General features: G+C 35.8%; 1 protein-coding gene across 1 annotated transcript in view; it reads left to right on the forward strand.

The window, feature by feature from the left end:
• The window catches only part of CFAP46 (cilia and flagella associated protein 46), a 71,851-nt gene that overhangs the window by 29,478 nt on the left and 22,842 nt on the right, over positions 1 to 19,531 (forward strand). Inside the window, exons 23-40 of the mRNA XM_066190675.1 lie at positions 1,345 to 1,476; positions 2,798 to 2,963; positions 4,913 to 4,997; positions 5,104 to 5,242; positions 5,829 to 6,012; positions 6,445 to 6,604; positions 7,822 to 8,042; positions 9,860 to 9,982; positions 10,365 to 10,532; positions 10,893 to 11,041; positions 12,460 to 12,558; positions 12,803 to 12,932; positions 13,854 to 14,000; positions 15,304 to 15,504; positions 16,413 to 16,519; positions 17,318 to 17,500; positions 18,317 to 18,452; positions 19,176 to 19,355. Of these exons, the coding sequence (XP_066046772.1) occupies positions 1,345 to 1,476; positions 2,798 to 2,963; positions 4,913 to 4,997; positions 5,104 to 5,242; positions 5,829 to 6,012; positions 6,445 to 6,604; positions 7,822 to 8,042; positions 9,860 to 9,982; positions 10,365 to 10,532; positions 10,893 to 11,041; positions 12,460 to 12,558; positions 12,803 to 12,932; positions 13,854 to 14,000; positions 15,304 to 15,504; positions 16,413 to 16,519; positions 17,318 to 17,500; positions 18,317 to 18,452; positions 19,176 to 19,355 (2,710 nt within the window). The remainder of the gene's footprint in view (positions 1 to 1,344; positions 1,477 to 2,797; positions 2,964 to 4,912; positions 4,998 to 5,103; positions 5,243 to 5,828; positions 6,013 to 6,444; positions 6,605 to 7,821; positions 8,043 to 9,859; positions 9,983 to 10,364; positions 10,533 to 10,892; positions 11,042 to 12,459; positions 12,559 to 12,802; positions 12,933 to 13,853; positions 14,001 to 15,303; positions 15,505 to 16,412; positions 16,520 to 17,317; positions 17,501 to 18,316; positions 18,453 to 19,175; positions 19,356 to 19,531) is intronic.

Raw genomic sequence — 19,531 nt, forward strand, 5'->3', positions numbered from 1 at the left:
AAAGAAAGAGAGAAAGAGAGAAAGAAAGAGAAAGAAAGAAAGAAAGAAAGAGAGAAAAAGAAAGAGAGAAAGAAAGAGAGAGAGAGAGAGAGAGAGAGAAAGAAAGAAAGAAAGAAAGAAAGAAAGAAAGAAAGAAAGAAAAAGAGGCACATATAAATGGATCTATTGGTGGAGTCCTTTATTATAAAAAAGGTGATACCCTTTGAGCCCTCTATTTATAAAAATCATTTCCTCCAAAAGCAGAATTTAATTTTATCTGAAGAGGAAAGAATCAACTCCATTTAATAGCAATTTTTTGGAATGTAGGAAGTTTGAAATAAACGTGAAAGATTTCAGATACAATATAGTGTTCCTTTTTTTTTTTTTCTCTGCAAAATAATTGAACTTAGAAAAACAGTATTCTGTTCCTTGAAACTCGTAGTTGTTTCCTACACGGGTTTAAAAACATGTAAAATCAATCAGGTTATCTTAATATTAGATAGGTAGTTTGAGAACGTCGCCGAAATCGAGACCACTTGCTGCGCACGCAGAGGTCGCCGAGGCGCGAAGGCGCGGCGCTGGGCGGCGCTGTGCGGCTCCGGGGCACGCCGTGTGTCCGCGCCCGAGCCGGCCCGGCCCGGCCCGCGCTGGCCCTGCTGCCCTCTAGTGGACACGGGCCGTGCCTGCGCGCCGCGCTCGCCCGCCGCCGCGCCGCCGGCGGGGCCTCGGTGACAGCCACGCTGAAAGCTCCCGCGGACTGCGTTTACCCTCTTCTTACTAAGTTGCTGTTAGTCAGTGGTATTTACCGATGGTATCAGTTTATTCGTGTGCTGATTTTTAACTCGTTATCTCTGGGACTGAAATCTACATTGTTTTCTTCTATGTGTAGTAGTGTAGGATCCGTATCAATTTCTCCAGAGCCCTGGGCGTAATTTGCCAGACACACGCATGACAAGTCCCAAAAGAAAGTGTCACAAAATGTCTAATTTTCCTGATTTCTGTTTTTAATTGCTTGGTGTATAAGTTCGATTTTGGCCTATTTTTTTTTTTTTTTAATGTACAGTAGTGAAAAATAGAGAGAAAATTACAAGTCTATATTGTTTCCTCGCTAAAAATAGATAATAGTTTTTAAAAATCTTATTTCACTGCTCTTTTCATTAGAGATATACAAAAGATATTTTAGTCTACCTTTTCACAAAATTTTCAGTTTTTGAAGTGTTTTCTAATTTTAGAACTGAATAGAAGGATTTGTAACTTCCAAAGCAAAGGACTTCTATACAGTAGCAACTTTACCTCATTAATAGGAATTGGTATGCTCTTAGCCTGTAAGACTTAGCACTTCCTGAAGTATTTTTCTTTATGCAGGCTTGATAACACGGTGAGACAAGAAATGTTAAGCACTACAGCCTGTATACGAGGAAAGAGCATAATGGAAAATTTATCTGGAAGAAAGCATCTCCGTGTAGCAGCAACGAAAACCTTTGTTCAGAGTGCCAGGTATGCTTTATGTTGAGTGAAAACTAGTATAAAATGGATCTAAAATTTAATTACAGTTTTGAGGATCATCATATTTTTCCCAAGACTGATAAAAATCAACATAGTTGTGAGTTGAAATATTTAACAAAGGATTTGACAGATGCTTGCACTTTAGTAAATTTATCAGTACTTTCCACATAGCTGTTCTTGTAGTGTCAGAGGATCCTTCCGTCCTCAGAAGGGATCTAGTTCAGACTCCTGCGCAAAGCAGGGCCAGCCTGAGGCTTTATCCAGTCTGGCTGTGAAAACCTCAGGGAGTGGAGACACGCAGCCTCTGTGAGTAACCTGCTCCTCTGCGTGGCTGGACCCACGTGTACGTGAACCTTTCTCATTTAACTTGCGCCAGTTCTTTCTTGTCCTGCTGTTCTTTGGGAAGAGCCTGGCTGTTGCTTCTCAATAACTTTGTTAGGTTCTTGAGAAACTTCTCCTTGTTAGGTCTCCCAAAGCCACCTCTTCAACTAGCCCTCTTCTCAAGGCAAGTGCAGTCCGGTCCCTGGATCATCTCAGTGGCCCTTCTCTGAGCTCCTTGTGGTTTCTCCATGTCTGGCATGTACTGGGTGGTGTAGAACTGGATGCAGCAGTCTAAATGTGATCTAAAAGAGTGCTGTCTAGAGAGTGATCAGATTGACAGTTTCAAAAAACTGCGTTTTTTAAAAAACAGTAATACTATTCAATTTGTGATTGCATTACACTGATCTATAATTTTTCACTAAAATGCCAAGCTTTTATCACTCAGATGAGTATTGTGTTATGTCACATTCTGGAGTGTTATTAACTTCTATTAAATCAAAGTGTCATTTGCCTGAAATTTGCTCAAAGCAATTTGAATGCAGCTAGAGGCGTTTGGGACGTATTCTTGTGTTACAGTGGTACTGTACTAAGCAAAATACACAGTATGGTAATAATTATTGTGTTTTATTGTTTAATATTTTATAGAATGAGAAATTAACATAATAGGAAGCCAATAAAAGTATATTATTCCAATGAGAACATCGTGAGGAGGTTTCTGCTCTTTTTTTAACAAATGCTCTTGAGCTAAGATTATGCAGAAATACAGTAAAATCATTAATATGCTACTTATTTATTCTTAGTTCTGCTGGGTGTGTGAAGTTTTTTCGTATATAAAAATGGAAAATAGCTCTTCTATGAAGCTCTTATGCTAAGTCCTCATTGCTGAGGTGATCCATAGATCAGCTAAACCCAAATGTTCCTGGAAGTAAAAATCTTTTTTTAGCCAAGGTATGGTTGTTTTTCCTTATTAAGTTCTACTTCCTTTCTTCAGGTATGCAGGTGAAGCTGGAAATTACTCCCTTGTAATGTTTGCAGCTAGGCACTTTTGGAATGCATGTTTACCTTTGCTGGGCTCACCACGTGATAGGGAACAGTTTAAAGAACCTACCAAAATAATTCTTAAGAATATAATTAAAGCAGAATCTAAAAACAAACAGGTAAGAATTTCTAGTAGGTATTGCTTGTTTTAATGATTGGTGCTGATGGTAAAGAAACTTCAAGATACCTTTCTTAAGAGGCAAAAGTAACTTATTTGTCACAAACACATTTCTGGTTTCTTACCTGCAGTCACCTGCTCTTATACTCCATTTGGTGATTCTTTTGGGTTTGGGCAATTGTCAAACCCAAAACATTTTTTTGCAAAGCATTTTGCTGTCGGATTTTCACTGTAGTGTTTCACTTCATGAAGCTTACAAGGAAGAATTTTTAGAAAATAGTAAAAATCCTGGAAAAAAGCCACTTCTGGCAAGTATGATAATAGATCTGAAAAATATGATAATAGATCCTAAAACAGTAACTCAGGAAAAAAAAATGTTACTAATAAGGTTTCTCCCACCTGCAGACTCAAATTTCTTCTACTTGCCAAAGGAAAGTTTTACTTTCCATATCTTCAGGTTTTTGACAGACTGTTCAGGACTTTGGCAGTAGGAAGGAGTTAAAGTTTAGACTGTGCTGGGAGCTTGTGATAAAATTAAATGCTTGTTGATTATGAACAGCACATGTAATCCAAAGAAGTCATCCCCTTGAAACAGTGTGCAGGTGATGAGTGTCATATACCACATGTCACCAGGTGGAATTTCTTCTGCACACTGAAACTTCCATGCACATTTACAACTTTTCTTACTTCAGAACTCCATGGAGCTTATCCATTTCTCTTCTGAGATTTGATTTACGTGTCAATGAAGCTGCTGTGAGTTTTCCTGTACATTTCTGTGGGCACAATTTCAATGAGCACTTGAAGGGATTGGTGATGACTTTTTTTTTTTTGGTTGAACTCCTCAAGGTTGCCTTGGGCCCACTGCTTGAGCCTGTCAGTCCCTCTAGGTGACACCCCTTCCTTCTCGTCCTCGGTGTCATCAGCCGATTTGCTGGGAGTGCACTCAATCCCCTTGACTATGTCAGCAATGAAGATACTGAGCAATACTGGTTCCAGTATCCCTGGTATTGGTATCCCTGGAGATACAGCACGTTACTGGTTTCCACTGGATATTGAGCCACTTGGGCATTGAGCCAGTGACTGTAACTCTTGTCCATCTGACAGTCCATCCATCAAACTTGTATCTGTCCAACAAGGTCACAGGCCACCATATCAAAGGCCTTACAGAAATCCAAGTGGATGACATCCGTAGCTCTTGTCCATTGATGCGGCCACTCTTGTAGAAGGCCACTAAATTAGACAAACTTTGCGCCTTCATGGAAGTTAATGCTGATTAGACCGAATCTGATGTATCTTTGATGATGCTAATTCAATACTGACCCAAAAGTTGTGGCTATAGCTTAGTTAACTTTACATCATCCTACGTGTATTTAATGATTAGCGTGTCATATATAGATCTGTTTGAGAAACAAGACAGTGAATTTAGTTTTGAAGATACAGAACTGTACTGTAGAGGAGAGGGAGGCAACAAGTCTCTGACCTTTGGGTGAGTATTGTGATAGTCAAATTTTCCAGGTAAAGAGTGGAACCTGCTTTGGGCAGGGGGGTATGCAGAGAGCTCTTTAGGGTCCCTGCCAACCTCAGCTACTCTGTGACTCTCTGTGAGTACTTCAGGATTTCATGTTATTTAATGAGTGTAAGCAATTGAATATTACTAAGTGTGGTTATTTTTGTATCGGGTTTGTGTTATAGGACTCATTCTGGAGAAATGCCTGTGGCTTTCATCTGGTCAAGAAGCTATTTAGGCTACAGGTTACTATTCATATTAATGATATGGATTGGTTCACAGACAAAACAAAAGTTCAGTAATACTTAGAGATATATGTTAATTGAAAGATAAAGGGGTGTTTTGGGGTTTTTTGTTTGGTTTTGTTTTTTTTTTTTTTTTTGGGTTTTTTGTGTGCATATTTTTGTTTCTTTTCTTTCTTTTTTTTTCTTTTTTTTTTTTAGGAAAAGAAAGATACATGTCCTTTGCATCAGTGGATTACAAAGGATTTTCAAAATATTGGGTTATCGGTTGGATGCTTTCTACCAGGCATGTTCTCCCTTCTGTTGATCTGGTATAAAAGAAACCCCAGTATTTTGTGATCAGTATTCTAATTATGCAGTATATTAATAAATAATTTAAATATACTTCAAAGGTGCTGAGGAAGATCTGATATTAAGAACCTCCTTATATTGTCTATTATTCCACATCTATGCTGATAAAGATGACTGGGAGACAGCACTGAAACTCCTGGATGAAGCTATTCAAGTTTTGCCTCAGACAAAACACAAACTGTAAGTTGATTGACTTATTTTTATTAAAATAAGCATTTTGGTTCTTGAGAAGTATAAAGCTCTTGAATAGTTTTTTTTATTTTGCATTGGGAAAGCATTATGATTACTTTTAGCAACCTCTCCTTACAACACAAAACATGCTTGTGTCTTTTCCATAAAAAAGACACACATAGGCAGTGCTTCCTATCATTAATCTGCTAATAGTATTTGTAAATTTAATTTTTAAAAAACTTGTATACAAGTAGTATATACTTCCTAATACTTACACTTTTAGTATATACTTCCTATACTTATACTTCCTAAGCAAATAGATGCATGAAATGTGGATGTATGGCAGAAGCTTTAGTTTTCCTAAGTGCAAATCCATCTTCATTAAATGGAAACTAAATTATCTAGGGTGCAGTTTGCATAATCTTATCCGAGTTGGTTTTGTGCCCTTTCATTTTGTGCCCTTTATTTTTGTGCCAGTTTATAAGCTTTGCATCTCTTACTATACTGGATATGAACCAGTATATGTGTCTCACTCACAAAGTTACCTTACAGGTACAGATCAAGTCATTTGTAATTTGTTTGTTGTTTTTTCTAGCCTGATTTTCAAACTTATGGCTACAGTGAGGGCAGGATCAGGATCCAGTTTTATGATGGCCATTCAGGGAGTCAGTCGTGAAAGTGAAGATTATTTGCCGTGTATGTGGCGACATCTGGTAACAGTCTCCAGAAGTGTTGTTGGACGGTTAAGCTGTTTCCAAAATGCGATCATTGCTTTACAGGTTTGTCAGGTCTTACTGTTTGTTCCTGTGCTGATAGAATGATGTTTCTCAAGTGATTCATAGGGCTGCAAGTTCCTGAATCGATAGGGAGGCTGTATACTTGACCGTTGCTTTTTATAACTTTGAGATTACTCTTCAGTAGGAAAACTCTCTATGGTTGAATCTTTATATCCAGTAAAATTTTAGTTGAGTTCCACCAAAGAAAAATGTCTAAGAGTAGCAAGCAGTTTTAACAAAACGAAGATTGAACTGGGGGTTGAGTTTTCTGTTACGTTCCATTTATCACAATTCTGATTATGTGATGCCAATAAAACTGCTCGTTGTCAAGTTATTATTTTTTGCTTCCATTAAGACTACATGAAACTTTAGTTTATAATTTCGATGGTTTACATAAACAAATACAAATTAACTCCTCCTTTATTGCTTTTGTAGAAACGAGAAGATGAATGGCAGAGAGTTGATTACCTAATGGAATTTGCTGAATGCTTGTATTGTAATCAGTTTCCCCTCAATGATGCCATCAAACCTCTGGAGTGGGCAGTAGATCTCCTGCTTCATATGAAATTCCCTATGCAATCCACACAAGAGGAAGGTATGTAATGGGTGTTTCTCCTTCAGACAAATTTCTCAGCAGGAAACACAAGCGAGATTTTAAATTTACAGGTCCGTTTTCAAAAAGAATGCACAAGCTTGCCTGTATTTTCTTGTGCATTTACTGTCATTTTTTCAATGCAAGTTCAGTTTGTCTGTGAATTCTGTGTTATGCTGTGGAGACCTACCCTCAGTGTTTTGGTATGGTAAGATACTGCTCCCCTCTGACATCCTCTGACGTAGGGATTCCTGAGATGTGAGGTGCTACCAGAAAGCAGTTCTGGACAGTTTGTTTCAAGTGAGTTCTCATGGAGGGACGGATGAAATTGAAGGAAGTAGTTTCTGTGATATGGGTACCTAAGTCTGTTACCCTTTCCTTGGCTTTATCTGATCATTAATTTATCAAGAAATGACTTTCAAAGGGATGTACGCCTTCAGCTACTTCTGTAACTGTAAAATTCTTTGCTCCTTTTACACAAATATCCACTTGGTCTGGTATGACCTTAGTGGCCTATCCTGAGAGGATACCCCAGTATTCATTTGGGATAAAAAGTATCTGATTTCTGGAACCCTACTGTCCTGTGTGATGTTAATGAACATCTGCTCTGCTGTTCTTTTTTTGTGTGTGTGGATGACAGTCAGACAGGCACTTTTGGTGTTTTCATTGACAAAGATAAAGACATAGTGTCTCTACTGTCATACAGTTGATTAGTAACAGTATCAATATTCCCTTCATATTTTCCTGTTAGTGGTTTTGTTGGGTTTTTTTACAGTCCTGTGGTGATTTAAGTTTTGTATTCTGTAATGATCCTCTCCCCAGTTTCACCTGTTTGCTTTTGATTACTATCCTTACACCACTTAAGTTTGAAGAAAATTTTTACAAAGCTCTTAATGGAAATTCAAATTAGAGAAATTAGATTCAAATATAAAAGAGCCCAGGTTGGAAGGAACCTCAAAAGATCATCTGGTCCAGCCTTTTGTGGTTTTCATTCCTCTGTCAGGCTTACATCATTTATTGTACGGAACTGTTGCATTGTTGATTAAAAACATGGTGCAAGTAGCATTGCATCATTTTAACAGGAACTTCTTTAGTAGATAGATTTCCACTTTTCTTTTTTTTCCCCTAAATATTTTCATTTTCAATTCATAAATTTTTACTTTTAAATACATTTTTACAGTGCTGTCACTGTGGGCATGTGTTTGCTTTTTTTTCAGCAGAAAACATTGGTACACCAAAATTGTTGCCTACAGAAAATGCTAAGGTGGACAGCGGAGCAAATGGTACCATGCCCCAAATTAATTTGGAAGATTTGAGTAATATTAAACAACTGGAAGCTTTGTTTAGAGCAGAGACATTAATGGCTTTATTTTCTGGTCAGAGTTCTTCTCATCAGCAGCACTGTTTGATGGCATATGCCTGTATTGTCCGTATCTGGCAGGTGAGATTGTATGAGATTATGTGTTGTGTTGTGTTACTATAATGGGGCCAGTATATTTCACGTTTCCTTGTGTAATTGTGGTGGCAGCTATTCATCTGGTGTTTAACTTTGTCCTTAGAGTTTCCTGGTTTATGGTGCAGTTAATGTATTTTATTTAAACATTTATTAATGTTTAAGGATTAAACAAGAAAATAGTTTCTCTCAGGAAAATAGAGAAGAGACACTACAGATAAAAACAGTGGGCTGTTGTTTCTCTGGAGTCCATTCTTATGTTTTGTGCAATAGGTTCTCAAATTTTTGTATTTTTAGTTTGTTGAGGAATCTCAGTAGTGGCAGAGAGATACTGCAGACATTTCTGGCAGTTCTGAAGAATGGTGATTCCAGGTGGACGCTCATGAAATTGAATCAAAAGAGCTGTCATTTGAAAGGAATTGTAGAGGCTGGCAGTGTTCACTGATTGACTTCTTTAATTACTTTTTCATAGTTGGAGCATTTCAAATCAATCGAATCTATTTCAATTCTCATAGATACGCCCGACAGAAATGGCTACTCAGAATCACAGCAATGATCATAGGAAAGCAATTATATGTTAAATAAAGTAAATATTTGAAGGGGCTAAATATGTAGTTGATAATAATAATGCAACAAATCATTATAAGAACAGTCTCAGTTGGGACCTGCCAACTAGATTGATAAGCTATAGCTTGTGTATAATTTTATTCCAATTAGAAGTAAAAGCCTGCAGTTTGTTACCACTTAATTGTGGGAATTATGAAAAAGAATTAATTGTGAAATCAGTTTAACATGTGATGTGAGACAGGAATTTGCAAAATAAAAATTGAATATTGATATTTTCAGATTTACACAAGCATAACTTTTAATGTCCAACACTTGACTGTGTGTCTTACTAGGGAAAAAAACTACCTGAAGAGAGTACTACTGTTTGAATAAGCTATTAAAACTGAAACTTAGAGTTGATGCTGCTGTCAGTGCCAGTTGTAGGGTAATGATAGTCATTCTAAGAATCACATTTGCAGCTGAACAGAATTGTCAGAAAAGGAATAAATGTGGTATTAAAGGAATTAACTGCAGGACACCTTGTTTTGGCCTACAAAGTAAAGCAGACCTGATTGCAGACATCCACTTCAAAGCAGGCTTTCTAGTGTTAGGACTCCATAAATTACTCACTAGAGGATCTTAAAATGATCTCAGAAAAGATCAGCTGCCTCTGACCTTTTAAAAGATGTATTACCTTTAAGTTGAAATTTGCATTTGTTATGTACTTGCTTGTACAGAGAAAGTTTCAATTAATTCTTTTGCATACTTAAATATTTTGAAATTTCTTCTATATAATATTCAGCAGTAGCATTGTAAAAGACAAACCCAGAAAGAAGGCAAAGTGAGTCTGCTCTCTTGCAAATTACTTCCTCATAAAATTCATCCCTTGTAGAAAATGAAGCAAGTTAGACTAGTGGTTTGAAAAAAAAAAAATTGCATTTGCAACTGTATAGTTTAAAAGAAGGTAGCTGAAGTATTTATGACAGGGATGATTTTGTCTTTTGACAGTTCTACAGCTTAATTGAATTGCCATGATCGTCCTAAATGCTTGTGCAAAAACCTCAAGCATCCAGGTGTCTCTGAAATTATTGTTTTTCTGAAGAAAACTATTAGGCAAGAGCAGAATATGATATGTGACAATTGTTAATAGCTGTAGATAGTGACTTGCAATGGATAACTATTACTAGAAACTGAGATTATTGCTATTATTGTTATTATTATTGCAAATTGAAAATAACTATAATTATTTGATTGTCTAGGTGTCGGTGTCAGCATCAGGGCTTGTTACAAAAGCATTCTCAAACACTTCACAACCTACAGTTCTTCAGAAAGTGCAGTCAAAAACTCCTAAAAAAGACAAGGACAAAAAGAAAGAGAAAGAAGTAAGACCCACTTTTCTGTGCAATTAAAACAACCCTCTCTTTCTTAGAGATGTTTCCTTGGCCTCATCTGATAAGTAGTTCAGACGCTTTCCTGTCCCGACTCATAGCCTGGGAAGAATTTCTCTGTGAATCTGTGGGTACCTCCACTCCTGATCACACAGTCTTGACAGATCATGGAGTTACAAACGCTTTTTCTTTTGTTTGCTGCTTTGGTCAATATACTGCTCTTTCATAAAACCCACAGTCTAGAGATCCAAAAAGCACCCCAGATCTGAGAAAACTTCAAAGGATATTAAGCAGATGTGTTCAATTTTTTAGCTGAATATTTAATACCAATAGGATTGTTAATTTGATCGCATAAGTGTTCTTGTTTTTATTATAGGTTGAAGTTTCTGTTGCAAAGAAGAAGCCTAAAGGGAAAGAATCAGTTGATACTTTACCAGCAAGTGTGGAAGAATGGGCCCAGTATGACTGTCCCAATGAAATAAGAGATGCTTTTAAACAGAAAACAAATAGTTATGGAATTAACTGGGATAATTTCCCAAAACCTGTAAGTGTACGGCTCAGAATTCTAGAGAATTTACTATTTAGGAGAAAATCAGTACCAGAAATTGGTTGTATTTTAGTTTTACTGTCTGTGTATTTTTAGACAGCTGTCCCAAATACTTCTGTATTGTATAATTCATTAATTCTTCAAGAGGTGTTAGCCTGTCCTCTGCATGCTGAAATGTGGTTGACTTAGAGAAGGCATTTACCAGCTTTTTGTGTACCTTGCTGCTCTTTCAGCTAGGAAGTTTCTTTGTGTCTTTTTTGAGGTTTATTTTGGAGCTGAAGATGTAATCATTAATTTAAAATTTATTTTCTACAAAATTATGTTTATACTGACTGAATTTTAAAAAATTCTTTTCAGACTTGCACTTTGTATTTTATGGACCTTTTATCAAAAGAACTACAGAAAATTTTTTGCCCCCACTTGATTCTTCCAATCTTTCAGCTAGCTGAAGTTATTGCTAGTGAAGTTCTGGAATGCACAAGTCTGTCTGATCTCTATCACCTTCGGTTTGTATCCTTTGTTTATTTTAAATAAAAGAGAAACTGAATGGAGTGGACCATCCTTTAATATTTCATCAAGTAGTAACAAAAATTTTTGTGACTTACTGTTCTATATTTGTAATGGCTTTTTATTTATTTTCCTGTCTTTTTTTAATGCATTTTAATGGAATTTTGATGAATGGATTTGTGGAATGAAAGACGCTCAGTTTATTTGTTACCAGACATGATCTTCCACATGGAAAGCATGTGAGATTATGAAGTCAGGCCACTTTCATATGAAAAATTTTCGAGGTGCCTTATTGTCATCTAACTGAAAAATGCAAAGTCAAAAAAAGTTTCCATGAAAGTCTTATTTGTTCAAAGGCAGACTCCCTATTTGCATCAGAAATATATTCTCCACCTTAAGGGCACAAAGAAGTTGCCCTGTTAACTGCATTTTTAGAGAGATTTGTCTTTGTGACCAAAATTACGTTATTTTTTATGGATGATAACCCCTAAAAGTTTTGATTTAGAAGTATTCATTATGCATGCAATTGAAAATTCTTGCTTTTCTAGTTAAAGCATTTTATCATGCTTTTTTGATAGATATTAAATAATGTTTGCTTAATAGGTAACAGTCATGTGCAATAATTGCTTATTCTCTGATAGTTCATGAAACGCCACATAACAAATCTTTAAAATGCCCGATGCTGATCCCACTGAGCAGAATAATATTCGTGTATACAAATGTATGTATTTCTCTGCCATTTGATTACTGAGTTGCTTTCTTACAAGACTAAAATAGACTTTCTGATAGAAAATTATTTTCAGTCAAGATTTGCCAGACATTTTTTTTTTTTAATTCCTCGTGACTTGTGTTTATTTCATGGTAATTTATATATATCTATGACCTGACATCTAAATATGATTAGATAGATGTGTAGGAATATATTACTCTTTACTCAGGACAGAAAAATAGGTTAGCACACACGCACTGAGGGGCAGGGGGTGGTGGTTGCATGCTGTAGTGAGACCCTATAAATGTTTTCATACTTTTAGTACATAATTTTTGCCATTAAGCTGGAGCAGTACAGGTTTGATGGACAAGACTGGGGCTGCTGGATGTCCCATCCCTGGAAGTGTTCAAGGTACATTGGATGGAGTTCGGAGCAACCTGGTCTTGTGGAAGATGCCCTTGCCCACACCTTTAGATATCTTTAGAAGTTAATTCCAGCCCAAGCCATTCTTGGATTCTTTGACCTCTATTAATGTGTAATTTCCCCTGTTTTTATTTACAATCTTTGTTACTGCCAGTATTAATCAGGACACGAGAAGGTAGGATTGCCAAATGTGGAATATGTGCTAGGTACATATAATGTGCTAATGTGAAGCAACATGCGAAGGATTCAGATTGTTTCTTAAACATTCTTTCTTTTTATTTGTAGAATTGCCCTGATATGCTCAGATTTAAAACTGAGTCAGGCATCTGTGTATCATGAGAAAGCTGCTGGAGAAGTGTACATTAGTGAATTAGAACAAGCAATGTATGTATTTTCACTGCTGAGGTGGTATTTATTTGGGACTGCTTTCCCTACAGTTGAGAAGTGTTGGTGGGGAAAAATAGTAAAAAACACCTTTGGTATATTAGTAGGCCGTAAAATTCTGTGCATGTTGGTTAGTGTCTATCTACTGAGTAGTGTATGGTAACAATTCCTAGCACACTAATACTTCTCTGTGATACACTTTTTGAAATATTCTTGAGTTTACTTTTTCTTTCTTGTGATTTAGGTGTAGGCAAGAGATTGCACTGAAAAAGGAAAAAACCATATGCATGAAGACAGAAGAAAGAAAAATACCTTTTGAAAATTCTCCGCTTAGTGGTAGCAGGAATGAGAATATCCTTATTTCAAGTGAAAAGGTTTTTATTTCTACTTCAGCTTCTGTACTAAATTACTCTTCCCTTTTTTTTAATACACTTGCTAGTTCATTTTTAGATAATACGTGAGAAATACATGAACACAAAAATAATTAAAATTGCATGCTACCTAAATTCTGCTAGCAATCATGTGAAGCTGAGCTGGGTTTGCCTGGCATATTATTTATATCGAGGAAGAACAAGATTGGAATCTTTATTCATACAAAGTAAAACTACTTTCCTACAAATGGTTTTGGGTACTAATGCAAATAGAATAAAAAGAGTGAGATGCAAAAAAGATAGTGTATTCACTCTTAGGCTCTTTTTCATCTCTTCTTTCTCCATTAAATCAGCAGGTGCTGTTTTGCCTCCTCTAACATACTGTTTTAAGGGCATGCAGATATTTCAGGTCTGTCTTTACTGTCTCTTCTTTAGGAACGTAATTGCCTTACTGAGTTCTTTGACACTTACCTCCACTTTGCTCTCTATTATGGCAGTACTGCCTGGATTGTCATCACACCATTTTGCTCTCTTTGTGTATCTTTTCCATACTGGTGCATATAACATACCTTGTTTTTCTAATTACTAATCCCTCTCAGGTCACCTCTTTTAGCTCTTGTAACTAGTATTCCTCTTTTTGAGTTTTAGTTATTACCAAGAATCAACTTTGTGACTGCAGCGTATCTGAAGTAATTAATCTGTCATATGGTTAGTTTAAATAGTATATACTTACTAGTTCAATGCCTTTTGATGATTGTAAAATCCAGATCTCATAAATTACCTATTGTTCTTGAAATATAATGTTAAATTTTGAAGTTAAAAAATACTGCCGAGGTGCGGGATATCATAGTTAATAGCAACTTGTAATCTGTCTGGTTTTTTTAGAAATTTATGAAGATGTAATACTTCTCTAAATTTTTTCAGGGTTTTGAGGTAAATGCAGTAACAGGAAAAGGACTGAATGCACTTTGTTTCCCCCTCTTGTGGATTGAAAAAGCTGAAGTACTAATTCAGCTAGGCTTGTATCAACCAGCAAGGCTTCTGCTTTCAGAGGCCCATGCTGCAACTCAGGTACAATACGAATCAAATAGAAAAAGAAACACTAATAACATGTGTAGGGAAAAGGTTCATTTTGATGCAGTTATTCCTCAGAATAGTAATAATCAAACTCCAAAGCCAAGCCTTCTCCCACCACCCCAAACCAATTTCTTAGTAAGTTTCAACGTATCTAATATGTGCATTTAAAGAGAGGGCATTTCAGTTCAACTTTATGGGAGCTCTCTGCAGGTTACATACATTCCTGAAGTAGTGGCAGCATTTCTGTCTACTTTGCAGTGGCCTTGGAAGATACAGGTGTATTTCAACCTTGTTTGTTTAAATACGTGGAAAACATTCAAGGTTTCTTTGGAAGGGAGAGAAAGCCTTTAGCTCCATCCTCTCAATATTTTGGTCATTTGAAAGTCTGGTTATTTCATTTTAAGCTTCATTGTGGATTTACTGCAATGTTTTGATAAAACTGAAATTATTTCCTAGAATTCTGGCAGATCTGAAATAAGTGTCCATATGTTTCACCAAACAGATCTGCATCATCTCATTTTTAGGAAGGATTATGCATTACAAATATTTCCCCTATATCTAACATTTTCCACTGAAGCCCTGTGCTTCATTATAAAAAGTTACTGAAATATAATTACTGCAGTAAAACCTTTACTTTAAAAATAATGTAATTGATACCCTGTTACTTTGTGTAATAGTTTTTCTCATGTAAGGAAAAACTGCTGATGTAAATTTAGTATAATCATGAATACTTTGAATAATAATATATGAATGATATTCATGAATAATATATGCCCCTTTATAAAGTATTAATTAGGCATTGTATATTGAGGAAAGTTGAAAATACATTAGAGAGGACAGTAATTTTAATTATGTAATTCATCAGTGGTATCCTGTGTGTCTGCATGCCAGTATACAAATACTATACAGTATTTGTTCCTTATATGGGACTAGTTATAGCATATAGCTAGTGTAAAGCAGCGTTGTGAGTTCACTGGATCTCTAATGTGTCTGTACAGTTCACAGAAATACGTCTTGTGTCACATTTCTTCATCCGGTGCTGGCCAACACTGGCAGATGTATACCTACTAGATAATAGCAGAAAAATAGCTTATCTGACTGGTGAGATAGAAGGTAGAGGAACAGAAAGAAATATGAAGTAGATGTACTGTAAGGAATAACTAAGAAATTCAGCCGATACTCGGGGGAATAGCATTCCCTTTTTGTTTCTGTCAGGTTAATCTGAAATACGTATAGACATAAATACAAACAGCAGTAGTGGATTTTTGGAATGTAGATCACGTCTGTTTCTTTCTAGGAATTGAGGGCCCTATCTGATATGTCAAGGTGCTTGTACTTACTTGCTGTGTTGGCTAACCTGGAGAGAAACCACGGACAAGCTAAAGCACTCCTTGAGAAAGCGCAGCTCCTGGGAGGAAACGAGCAGTTTTGGTATAACAGTACTCTGAGTCTAACGGAAGCAATCCTACAGGAAGAGGGGCAAGGAAAACTGAGCATGGTAAGGAAGTTTTTGGGGTTTGGAGGTTGTGATTTGGGTTTTTTTTCAGCAGTGGTCTCAGTGAAATATTATAACCTTCACATTTCAGTAAAAGCAAAATTAAGTGTTAGACGCAGTTAGTGTTGTTTTCTCTGAGCATTTAACAGACATCAGTTACAGATCCCAAACAGCTGCAGGACGCTGGGAATGAGATTATACCCACAGAAGTTTAGGATGTTTTTATGATAAGCTGTATATTCTTCTCTTGGATTTAAACCATTTCTAATCAATATGTATAACTAAATCCCAGAGATCTGATTCTCTTGATTAGAGTTCTTTTGTATTCAGACAGTTCTGTTAACACTGGTGTGCTTATTTTTCAGATTCAATAAAAATCACACCTTTCAGTATTATATTCTATTGTGCTTTCCCCTCCCAAGTATTTAAAATAGTTTTACAAATATTATTTCTAGATTCTGGGAGATACTTCTATAATTTTTTTTTTTTTTACTAAAACCCTATAACATCAAAATATCTATTTACTGTTAAACCCTTAACTTTCATGAGTTTCAGAGTAAATAAAGTCTTATGTCTGTGATGATCTAACCTGTCTTGATGAAGTGTACAAGGCTGTGTCATTATTTTGAATTTGACTAAACTCGTATTTACTGTTCTGCTATGTACCTCCAAGATGAATCTGGCTCCATCTTCTCTCCTTGTATGTATGTGCACCATTCATGTAATCATCAAAGTATCTAAGGATGATCATAACTCAAACTTTCTAGACTTATTTACAGTTATCAAGAGCCAGCCGTCTTGGGGATAATTAACATGTTCTGTGCAAAATTTAAGTTTTCTAAATGAATGTTTATTATTATCATCCATAGACATTTAAAAAATAATTATGAAAATTCTGGTGTTACCTGCAGGCTTGTGAGATACTGGAACATGCTGTAAATGTGTTTCGATCTACTGTACTGAAGAGACCTGGCAGGCGATCAGAATTGGGTTTTATGATTACATCCCTTGAAGCCAGGTGAGCTGTGTTTTCCCTAAAATGTGCCCGGCTTCTAATATGCAGCTACATTGCCAATACATGTAATTTTTACAACGCTGTCTTATTTTAGTCCAGCAAATTCTGTGGATTCTCAAGTATTTTTGTTCCAAGTCATTTATGTGGTGGTTTGGTTTTTTAAAATTGAAATTTCTTCCCAAATGCTTGCATGTAGCTCTGCTACCTGTTACATTGGTAAACTAGATACCACAAGCTCTTGTGCATAGCTTGCAGTCTGTGTTACCTAAAGGTGCTGTGTGTGTTTGCCCATGCAGAGGTATCTGTCTGAACATTTCCACAACTCTGCTGCAGTCTACATATTGACTGACTCCTGATCTCACCATGGACCAGAAGCCTGTTCACGGTGAAAAGAAACAGTGATTTCGGTTCCGCTGAAATCCAAGCACAGAGACCTTAAAATGTGTTGGTAAAGGGTCAGAAGCATACAACACTTGCAGTCCTGACTCTTTCCATAAATGGGAAGCTTTTCAATTAGAAAAGGAAGAGTATTACCACTCTTCTCAGTTCATCTGTATTTAGAGGACTGATTAGGGCTGGTAGGGTGGAATAATTAGATATATGGAACAAGTGGCACCTCTTCTCTAATCTCAAAATGTAATATTTGGATTTTTCAGTATTACTATAATTTGTAAAACACACATTTATTATGCTTTTTGTAGATTTCTTAGAATTTAAAGGAAAGCAGAGAGAAATGTGTCTGTTCTCAAAAATAAGCCTGTGCTTTCTGACTGCTGTCTCGTATTTAATTTTTATTTCTAGAAAAACACTTATTCAGGTACGTTTTGCCCAGGATCACATGACAGTTAATGCCACTTCTGCTCAGTTGCCACACATTCTACAGGAATCCTACAATAAATTAATTCAAGTTGAGAAGGACTTTTTTCATCATGGGCATAAAAACTACAGTGCTGAAATACTGCTGGAATGTGCAAATATTCGTAGGTAATACTAAACCTCTGTATGTCTATTGAAATTTTTTTTTTTTTTAGGTTGAAATATTCCATGAAGTCTTTTGTTTACTTTTTATGGTCTAATTAAGATGGAAAAGAGCAGATAACATTGTTAGGTTTTATATGTCGGTGTTAGATGTCTGTTTGCATTCTTCATGTGCTCTGTGTTCAAAAAAGTACTGTAAGAATCAAGAATTGTTTTCATTGAAGGCAGAGTTGTCTGTCTTTTGTTCTCTCTTGAGGTCAAAGCAAAGTGTCAGGGTCTCTTAAGTCAGCTTTTGACTTCCAATTTGTAGATGTATTTTGGCAGCCACACCAATCATTCTCTAGTATTTACAGGCTTTTACAATTCTTACTGTTGAAACGTTTCTCTAGAAACTGCTGTGACAGTAAAAGTGCAAAACACGGTATACTTGGAATCTCAGGTGTTTGCAAGATACCCCTTGAAACAACTGAGATGTGTTCTGTACCTTGGATACTGCCACTGTGTTCCTGCTAAATACATACTCTAGAATATGATCTGCCTTTCTTCTTCTTGAGTCTTGCATCTTCTTGCATTGCAGCAGTACAGTTCAGGGAATAAGACCTTGGAAAAATAACTTTTAAGATATTCATAAGTTCATTAAGAAGTTCACTTATCCTATTTGTACATTTCCAAATCACATATACAAATGTAATCTATTTAATCTATTAATTAATATATTCATTATTTTATTATATATGTTCAACAGTGTTGATACCATAAAAATAAGCACTTTGTTATGTAGGTTCTTTAGAGCTCATGGTGTTGTTTTGGGCTCTTTTTCAGGGTGATTGCCAAGCAGGAAAGGAACAAAAAAGACAAACACAGTCACTACCTAGATGCTTATAACTTAGCTCAGAGAGCAGTATCCAAAACAGAGGAAGTACTTCATAGTGTTTGTAGTTTAACTGCATTTAATGAGGTATTGACTTTTTTCCCCCTTAATTATGAAAAGGAAACCTAGTTTACTTGTGATATTCACTTGTTCTTGGATTATCTCATTTGGGGCTTCCAGGAAGTGTCTTTTAGCAATGATAAACATTCTTTGTATATAGAAGGAAATATTGCATGCCAAAAGAATTTGCAGTTGAAATAGGGATGAAAAGAGGATTTGTTTGGTCTTTGTCAAGTTTATTTAATTCTGATATTTATCTAATACCTACAAAGAAAAAAAGTATAAACTTGGAGATATTTTTGATTCTCTAAATACCTTGAAAGTTTAAAATTCTTCAAAATGTGTTTCTTCTCAGGAGAAGTAAAAAGTCTTCACAAAACATTATTATAAACAAAGAATGTCTGTCTTCTAAATAGTGTATTTTGGATAATGAAAGCCTGGAGCCTACTTTGCTAGTGTGTATGTAGCATTATTAGATATTATATTTGTACCAGGTACATAAAACTTGAAAAGCAAAACCTAGCTGCTCTGATTCTATGGAACTACTTTGATTGCCTTGTAATACACTTGACATTGAAGCTTTTCTTTTAAATTACTTAAATATCTTCATTGAAATATTTCTGCTCTATGAAGGTGGTAATGCTAAAATGTTTGTTTCTTTGGTTAAAAGAAATACAACATTCTAACTTCTTATCGCATAAATTTGCAAAAATACTTGAGATTAAAATTCTACTTTCTTTTGTATTTCAGAGTAAAAATGTTAGTATCCCATTAATGAGACAACTAGCTCTTAGAAAAATAAATCTTGTAGAAATTCTTTTGGATATTTTTCATCTTGCCATTACTGAGAAAAAGTCTACAAATGTGGGAGAAGCATCATTTCATGAATTTGTGGAGGAGTTCGTCATTGAAGATGATGCAATAGAGCAGGTAATACAAAATATTCAGTCCTGTGATTTGCATGAAAGGTATAACAAGGTTTTCCATAGCACAGCTTCTTTCACTACTGAGGAAATGGGTTCCTAGACCAGTCGTGTAGGTTTGTAGTGATTTTGTATATCTATTAAAGACAACTCATTTGTAGTTGAAAGTATAATCACATTTAA

Source organism: Chamaea fasciata, unplaced genomic scaffold (assembly GCF_029207755.1).
Source record: "Chamaea fasciata isolate MVZ Bird 193981 ecotype frontalis unplaced genomic scaffold, bChaFas1.0.hap1 SCAF_9, whole genome shotgun sequence".
Taxonomy (NCBI): domain Eukaryota; kingdom Metazoa; phylum Chordata; class Aves; order Passeriformes; family Sylviidae; genus Chamaea; species Chamaea fasciata.